This window comes from Sinocyclocheilus anshuiensis, unplaced genomic scaffold (genome assembly GCF_001515605.1).
Source record: "Sinocyclocheilus anshuiensis isolate Anshui unplaced genomic scaffold, SAMN03320099.WGS_v1.1 scaffold181, whole genome shotgun sequence".
NCBI classification, from domain to species: domain Eukaryota; kingdom Metazoa; phylum Chordata; class Actinopteri; order Cypriniformes; family Cyprinidae; genus Sinocyclocheilus; species Sinocyclocheilus anshuiensis.
The window spans coordinates 570,375-579,744 of record NW_015540898.1 but is presented as its reverse complement, the minus strand read 5'-3'; the positions used below and the strand labels follow the sequence as shown (position 1 = coordinate 579,744).

The following is a 9,370-nucleotide window of genomic DNA, read 5'->3' as shown; positions in this document are numbered from 1 at the left end:
TGGTAACCTGGGGCCTGGGGTCATTCACAGACATCCTGGCACCCAGTATGTTTATTGGGTGAGGGGTCTGTGATTATTTGTTAATCTAATGAATAATTTATTTTTTTAAATCTAATGAAAAATGGTGTGTCTGATTGGTCCAAATGCTACACACTTAAGACTGGTTTTGTGGTCCAGGGTCACAAATGTATCACAGTGAAACACTTAAGCTTAAGCGTGCACGATGGTATACTTTGTGTTTCTATTTCACAAGTACTGTGTTTGGAGTTCAGGGTACAGGCTTTGTTCATTTGAAGTGCTTACACTCAATATCAAATTTCCAGAAACTCTAGACAAATAAACACCCTCTTTCTTCTCCACCTCTGAGATGAGTGTGGTCATGTGTGAACATACTGAAACATAGTTTATACTAACCAAATATCAAAATAATGAAGCATACCAAATGAAATAACAATAATGTTTTAATAATAAGTAAAAATGACTTTAAAATCAAACCGTAAACTATGTATTGAATGACATCTGCTGATTGGGATCAACCCTTTATAGGTGAGAGGAAATTACAAAGTACAAAGTAGAAAGAAAGTTGCATATAAATGAGGTCAGTGAGCACAAGACACAATAGATAGTAATTCCTTTATTTCTACACAACTTCCTTAAAAAAAATAGTTAAATTACACCAATATACAGTATATTCTCTGAAAACAAGTCTTAACATCCAACCAAGCGGCAACCTCCCCGTCTCTCTCGTGAAACCAACACGGAAGTGACTAAAACTGCAATTCCAAAAGGGAGTCAGTCCCATAGACTCCCCATGTTAAAATGCCCAACTTTACAGCAGAAAAAAAATATGTTTACAGCCTGGTACAAAAAGTGGTTTTGGTCTATATAGCTAATTTTGCCCTTCATGACAACTGTGAGGGGGGTGAATTTTTTTATAACTCACCCGTTTAAATTATATTAAGCCTTAAAGTTCTGCATAATTAAGGGCGTGGCCACTTGAGTGACAGGTGGATTGCCGCTGCTGTCACCACCGTCGAGATAGGTGGGCGTGGTTCCAGCAACCAGCTCCCGCCTCTTTGCCCATTTTCGATTATCCGGGACCGGGAGTGATGGCGATGGCCCGCTCCGCCCACTTTGAGCTTCGAAAACGCTCTTCAGAAACCTACGGGTGACATCACGGACACGACGTCCATGTTTTTATACAGTCTATGCAACCAACATATTAGAAAAAGCAATCTTGTTTTAACCCTGTAAAGCCTGACATATGAAATAATGGTCAGGAAAAAAAAAACTTTATTTGTTTATTTATTTATTTATCTTTTTTTTTATTTAAAAGGGACAGTTTATTAAACCTTTATTGTATTACTGAAAAAAAGCAGTTACATCATAGCATTTCAGTAAAGATTTGTCATGGCAAACAGGTATGCTACATATAGCTGAAGCCCTATGCTAACAATATCCCACTTTCCAAACACCAAAAAGCCAAAGATCATCCCAGCAGTGGTTCCTATTGTTCCTCTCCATGAGGATGATTTCACTGCTACGGCTGCAGCGCCTCCCATGGACACACCAGCTGCTCCAGCCGCCCCCAACAAAGCCCCTGCTGTACCACCAACTCCTAGCATCTGCGTCGACACTTTAACTATCAACAAAACAACTGCAGCGGTTACAGACGCACCCAAGATCACCTTTCCTCCAGCCTCCCATGCCACTGGACCACCGACTGTGGCCCCTAAACCAACCTGACAGACTTCAGACACGAAGAATCCTGCAGAAATTGCCTGTACGGAGGATGCATGAGTCATACGGACGCTGATATTCTCCCTGCTTATGTCTTGTCCTGCCAAGCGCATTTTGACAGACATGCCTGCCACCTCCTGCCCGGCATGAACAGTCAGCACGGAAATGGCAAATGTGGCAAACATTCCCACGCATCCCATAAGCATCCAAAAGTCCAAACGTTGTGACCTCATGAGCCAAAACGACATGCTTAACACCACAACTAACAGGATAACAAAAACAAATCTGTAATCTCCAAACCCAAAGATGCCAAAGCCAGCGGTCACAAAAGAAGCCACAGTCATCGGAATGCCAGAAAATGCAAGAAACTCCATGTATTTGGCCACGGCTTTGAGCAGGCGATATCTAGAAGCCCTCTGCTGCATTTCCAACTGAACAACCTTATTTTGCTGTCTCTTTATTTCTTCTCTTTCTCTTCGTTGGGCCTCCCAAGCAGCCAGACCATCCTCTTCTGTTTTTTTCATCTCGCAGGCGATAATCCGCTGTTCCAATTCCAATGCAACCCGCCGTCTTAGATCTACTTCTAAAGCACGTAATCTTGCTTGCTCTCTCTTAGTAGCATCAGTAATTGATCCAGAGAATTCATGTCCTGTGCATGTATACTTCACAAAGACGTGCATCAATAGTTTCAAGACTGTGAAAATCCCCATAGCCAAGAGCAGGCTGACCATCCCGTAGCTCATGCTCAGTTTTTCAATGATGGCCCCTAGTGCTGCACCGCTTGAAGTTGTGGCCAAGGCCGCGGCCAGTCCTGCTGCTGCCCATCCTTCACTCTTCCTCACTCTTAACAGACACAAGGCCACAGAAGTGGCAACAATGACACCCATTACCACCGCTGTCATTGATGCGATGAGTGCAGTAGTTCCTAGAAGCGTACCCAGTCCCAGAGCCCCGATGCTCTTAATGCCAGATACGACAGGTTTCAGTTGGGCTCCTGAGATGATCTCCTGCATAATTTGATTCACCGGATCCTCCGTGGCTCCCAGCGTACCTCCAGCCACTGCTCCAAGCACAAAGCTAATGGCAGACTCCATCACTGGGCTCTTGGTCTCTGGAAAACATAAAGAAACGTTTGTCAAATTGTGTCTAATCAGCTTTTATCAGCAACCCAGCCAACAGTTCATGGTGAGGCCAATGCAAAGTTGATTAGTTTCATACTATGGTAGTTTATCAGTGAGTTACATTGTTGTACAGAAAATGCACTCCTGCTTGCAGTCAATTATAAGAAAGGGGTGGGATTTAAGTAAACTAAAAGTTTGGAGAAGTCCTGCATACGTCACCAGAGACGTAATAGTTCACAATAAGATCAGTAACCTGCATTTAGAAAATAGATAGAATTGGTGAATTATCATTGTGTGCCGACTTAACGTTTTTTTTTGTAGTATACTGTGTGCATTTTTCATCAGCTAAATGGCAAGGTAATACTAGATTTCACACTTCAACACAGCTACAAAAATGTTTAAATTTTTAACATATTATCCAGAGGAAAGAGAGAGGACTGAAACATGATGAGCCAGTTTGTCCAGGAGCCATGCTCCATGATGATGTGTATAATGTGTCCACATGCAGGCTGTAGTAAATGATGAATGTGACAACATAGGTTATAACTTCAGATAACAAAACAGCTTTTCCTTGATTCAGCTGATGTAACAACATCTTCTTCCATACTTTTCCATACATTCCAACCATTTTCTGTCCACTGCACTCTAAATACACACCTTTTTCACACTTTAATGCCATTACGTGTCATCAGTTATATAGAACATACAGTGATGATCAATTCAGCTTAATTTTATGTACATCAGAACTGCATAGAACATTTTTATATTTTATTTATTAACTGTTGACTATTGTTTTTCAAACAAATATATCAAATATGTTCTACCTTTATGGGTAAGGGGTACGCATAGCATGTACATTCCCATTGTTTTTATCAAAACCAAGATTTATGAATGATATTAATCCATGTTTTCTCAATTAATATGCATTTTGACATCATATGCATGCATAAATATATAAAAATTAACTAAATGCTGGATAAAGAATAGTTTTAGATATATCACTATTTTAGCTATCCAAATGTCTATTTCAGAACTGAACAATGGTAAAGACAAACAGCTACAGATATTATTACATGTCAGCCTGCCGTGCATATATGCCTTAACAGAGTCTTCAATATCAGCTTTGATCTTAGTTTTATGACTATTTTCATCATTGTTGATCAGGATTTGTCTTACTCTGCTGTGATGGCACCATGGTGACCCGGGCAAACAGGTAAAGTCCTTCCACTTGAGTGTGAAGATGTCACTCGGCTCTCTTCTTTAGTGCACCTCTGCAGCTGTATATATATATATTAACTCTCTTATTTGATTAAACGTGGGATTCCCAGAGCCTTGATTCCTTGTTCCTCTCAACAGTCCTCATCTTATTAGAGAGTTTTTCTTTGCAACATCGCCTTTGTCTTTCTCGGTGGGGGTTTGTGAGGCAATATTTGAGACAGGGTTACACTAATACATCGTATCAAAATAATAGGTGCGGAACCTTTCCTGAGCGCCTCTTGTTCCACACGGACTGTTTAGCGAGTACTCGTAAATATCAGTAAAGATGGCGACGCTCTTGAAGAAGCCACATGTCGTTGTTGAAGACGGAAATGGTGAGAAATTAAACTGTTTTACTGTCAAATGTCTCTTCTTCACTGTACTCTACTCTGTTCAGCTGCCACACACACAGGGGAGAGGGATTTTACAGTATACACAACTTAGTCTCGTTTTTACAGTAGAAATGTAAAACAGAATACACAGTCGTTCTCTGTGCAATATTTAGTGATTTATTGGGCATTTATCTGACTTGTTTTTGTCAAAAATGTTACGTTTGGTTTATTGATCAGTATACTCTGTTATCTCTATGTCCTTCTATCTTTATTGTACTAACAACATGTAAACAGAAATTCTCTTAACCAACTTTATGGTGGGGGTGGTAACTTACATATGTTTGCACAATATATATACACAAGCAGATTTCAAGCATACTTCTTTAGATCAAAAATTCTTAAAACAGAGAAACGGATTCAGGCAAGTGTGTCTAACGGTCACCTTTAAAATTGATGCCATGACTATGTTTATGTATGATATATATGTTGTGTGTGATGTGGATGTTTAGAGGAAGAGTGTGGCGTTTCTGATGACAGCATCAGTAATGATGGAGAGAGTGGACCAGGAAGTGATCAGGAGGGATCCGGTGTGGGAAGTGATGTAGAAGACAGCGGTGATGAGGATGGAAAGAGTGAAGAAGGACAGAATGGAGATGGTGTGGAAAATCCCAACGTCGGATGGGCTGAAGCCATGGCCAAAATCCTGGGGAAAAAAACACCAGACAGCAAACCCAGCATCCTCCTGAAGAACAAAGAGCTGGACAAGATCAAAGAGAAGGAGAAGAAAGAGCGACTTAAAAAAAAGAAACGGGTAAGCTAACGAAGCGCACCATCAGCTGGGCTTCACCAGATCTCATAGAATTCAATTTAAGATTTCTGTAAACAGCTTTTTTTTTTTTTTTTTTAAGTTATAAAGTGTACAGTATGTTTAATATTAAGCTTCTAAGGGCTGGAATGAATTGCAGAACATCTTTATTTACTGTTTTTCTGGTAAAACAAATGTTAAATTATGGAGTAATTTATCCAAATGATTAATGCAGTCAACTGAAATAAGAAAAGACTTCTATGATTTAGATTTTACAAGTGCGCAGAACTGTTACTCACTATGGTGCTTTTAATATATATATTTATCTTGGAGCAGATGTAGATGTTACTCATTGATGTTCTACACGTTCATTTGTGAATGATAGTTTAATGCACAGCATGAACTTCTGGGGCTACATGCATTTACATGCAGTTTTATAATTGACAGATCGATAAGAAACGAGCGTGGGAGAATATGTGCAGAGAGAAGCCTGATGTGGTTCGAGACCGAGAGCATGAGAGGAACCTACAGAAAATTGCTACTAGGTGAGACATCATTTAGTCGAGCAGTTCATGAGCTCTTTTGTTTCATTTCCCAGTCTTTTGTAGTATATTCTTGTGTTGTATGATCTCTTTAGAGGTGTGGTGCAGTTGTTCAATGCAGTGAAGAAGCATCAGAAGAACGTGGATGAAAGGATAAAGGAAGTTGGGGGGTCAGAGAGAAAGAAATCCAGAATTCTGTCCTCAGTGACTAAGAAGGATTTCATTGATGTCTTGAGAGGAGCAGACGTGGCTCACAAACCGGCCATTAAAAAAGAGAAAGTGGTGAGATTACTTATATTTCCCGTATACACTTAACTGTGTTTCCTCGTCACATAGCAAAGACAGTTCCTTGCTTAAACTCAACATGAAGTCAAAATGTACTCGGGGTGTAACGGTACACAGAAGTCATGGTTCGGTACGTACCTCGGTTTTGGGGTCTCAGTTCGATATGGGTTCGGTACAACAGGAAATTTATTTTCATTTATTTTGAACAGACAGTAGTGCTACATGTAGCACGTTAAATTTCAATATTTAACGCAAAAACAGAATGGTATGACTTTAGATTTGTAAAATGATGCTACATAAGACACCTGCACAAAACAAAAACAGCAGACGGGCTGAATGAAAATGCAAATTTATTCTCTGACAGCAGGTGGTGCTTATGGAACAGCAGCCATAGGGCGTTTCCTTGGTTACCGCTGTAAACAAAGCAGCTGCGCTTATAAACATTAATATGCATTCTATGGAGATAAGAGAAAAAGAAAATGCCATCGAAACATTTCTGAAGACTGTCATTTCCTCTCAGAGATACATTCATATAAACCCCCACATATTTGTCTTCCTATATTTCGAGCATCGCTGACAGTGAGCTTGATCTGCCTGGTACAGTATTTTCTCCTCTTTACAGACTTCATAAAAACTTCCCCACAAATTACATTTTGGGAAATGATTGCAATGCAGTTTGTGTGCAATTCTGGAATAGAGAAAAATCGGTTCCGATTTATAGCCGGTCGACTGGTGCATCTCTAGAGCCCGAAACTTTCCCAAACTGCTGATTTAAAGCAAGTAGGTGGTTCTTCGAGTCCTTGCATGCCATTGCATGCTTCTGCTCTTTCCTGTTGTGACAGTTAGCGTTGCATTAACGCGCGCTCCCTTCTGGATTGATCGCCTATGACTGACTGCATTCATCTGACTGCATGAAGCGAACCGTGACGTCCGTAGTGTGATGGTTTGGGACAAATCCATGTACCGTTACTCCCCTATTTACCAGTGTTATTAACTACAACAACTATTATTATTATTATTATTACTGTTACTACCATTATGATAATTTAATTAAAATAAAATATAAATACTAAATGAGAAATTTTGAAATATTGCCTTGGCAACAAACAGAAATAAGTTTTAAGTTGCATTACTAAAATTATTAAAACTACAATAAAAAACAAATTAATAGAATTAAAAAAGAACTTAAACTGGTAAAAATGACAAAAGTGCACAACAAAATTACTAAAACTTAAATTAAAATGCAAAACTAATTCAAAATATCTATTATCATATTCATTATATAATTATAATAGTATAAAAATAATGCTATTTACCTTTTTATTGCATGCAGTTAATCAGTGTGCATAATTAAAAAGTTTGTCTTTGTAATCATGGAATTTTTGTGGTGTGGATTTTTATTTTTTTCCAACTCAGCAATACGCATAACATGAGTAAAGATTGTTGTGAATGCCATTTCTTGTTAATTTCAAAATGACTGCGTTGTCATTCAGTGTAGATTTACGGTAATCAAATTATTTAATAACATTTCTAGCTCTCCTTGTCATTAAAAAGGGTCTTCACAGATCATATCTAATCATTAAAGATTAAAGATATTGTACCTACTGTTAAATATTACTGGGTATGTACTAGTGTTAATTTCGTTAACGAAAACTATGACGAAAAATATTCGTAAAAATACGATATTCTATTGATTTGTGCTTATTGGTGAAAGAGCAACTTCTGATGAAATGTAAAAATAAATTTTCCAAATGACAACAATCATTGCAAGTAAAATTGAGCAAAATAATATTTGCTTTCATCATTTTAACCATTATACAGTAAGATGAAAATATGGCGAACATGTGTAAGTTTCCACTGACTAAAACTAGACTAACATTCTCAGACATTTACCCCCGGTTTCACAGACAAGGCTTAAGCCTAGTCCTAGACTAAAATGTAAATCTGAGCTGTTTCAACTGAAAGAAACTTGCACTGACTGATCTTAAAACATGTCAGTGACTTAAGATGCACACCAGTAATGCTTTTTTCTAAGGCATGTTTATAAAAAAATACTTAAATGTCCTAATTGAACTATGGCCTAATCCTGGTTTAGGCTAAGCCCTGTCTATGAAACCGGGCCTTAGTCGACTAAAACTTGACTAAAACTAAAACAGGACAAGTTGACTAAATATGATAAAAACTAAAAGCTACATTTGACACAGGACTAAGACTAAGACTAAATTAAAAATAGCTGACAAAATTAACACTAGTATGTACTATTAAATATTAAGATTCAGATTATGTAAAATGAGTTTTGAGCATTGTGCAGACTTTGTTCAAGAAATGCATTGTGCTTTTGCTTTTCTTAATTTCACTCATTGTGTCCACTTGGTGGCGTGGTTTACACTTCTGCTTTTATTGAATTAATTAATGTTGAAATATAGGCCGTGTGTGATTTATGAGACTGATTCTTGTAACTTTTCTTGATATTAGCTGCCTGTAGAAGTGAAAGGGGAGAATCCGTCCTGGAGCGTGTTGAGGGACGATTTTATGATGGGCACATCCATGAAGGACTGGGATAAGGAGAGCGATGAAGAGCGTGAAGGAGAGGAAGGAGGAGAAGACAACCTTGAGCCTGATGAAGACTGCAGCAGTGAATCGGACTGATCCATCACTACTGCACATGTGCATCATGTAGTGCATACATGCAAGTGCTCTTAGAGACCCTGAGATCTGCCCTGCACCGAGAGACAAGACTCCGCATTACCTGGAGTTCTCAGAGGGTGGATCATGTGGTACTGGGATAGGAAGAGCCAGTAATCTGTGATGTTGCCCTGATCTTGATTTTTTTAATGTGTCCTGGTAAAACAGGGTCTTTTTTGAGTGCATTGATGAGTGCTGCACATTTTGCCAAACCTCTGTGCTCTTTTTCTGTATATAGTCATTTATATCACAGTGTCCTTTGCTAAATAAATCATTTCCTTCATGATTTCTTTTGGTTTTTATGTAGTCAAGTCAAGTCTGCTTTATTGTCAATTCTTCCACATGTACAGCACATACATACAGAGAGTTGCAATTGCATTACTCTCAGACCCTTGGTGCATACAGATAACACTAACAGTAGAACATAAAATACAGATAGATACAGATTAAATATAAAATAAAATACAACTATACAAATAAGGTCATGTAAAAATAAATAAGTAAATAAAGCAGCACAAGGCACATGGCAGATAGAGTGCAAACCAGTGAAGTAAACAAACTGCAGATATAATGATTGTAGTGCAAAAGAGCTTATTTTGATTA

General features: G+C 38.4%; 1 protein-coding gene across 2 annotated transcripts; it reads left to right on the top strand.

Moving 5' to 3' along the window:
• The first annotated feature begins 4,342 nt into the window (after nucleotides 1-4,342).
• Nucleotides 4,343-9,053, top strand: LOC107689025 (RRP15-like protein). 2 transcript variants are annotated; one of them, XM_016486895.1, is made up of 5 exons: nucleotides 4,343-4,453; nucleotides 4,960-5,261; nucleotides 5,703-5,800; nucleotides 5,893-6,076; nucleotides 8,558-9,053. In XM_016486895.1, the coding sequence occupies exons 1-5, from the start codon at nucleotides 4,405-4,407 to the stop codon at nucleotides 8,729-8,731; spliced, it is 807 nt and encodes a 268-aa protein (XP_016342381.1). In that variant the 5' UTR covers nucleotides 4,343-4,404; the 3' UTR covers nucleotides 8,732-9,053. The 2 variants fall into 2 exon arrangements, with proteins under 2 accessions (XP_016342381.1, XP_016342380.1); XM_016486894.1 differs by having other exon boundaries at nucleotides 5,893-6,079.
• Nucleotides 9,054-9,370: the final 317 nt, after the last annotated feature.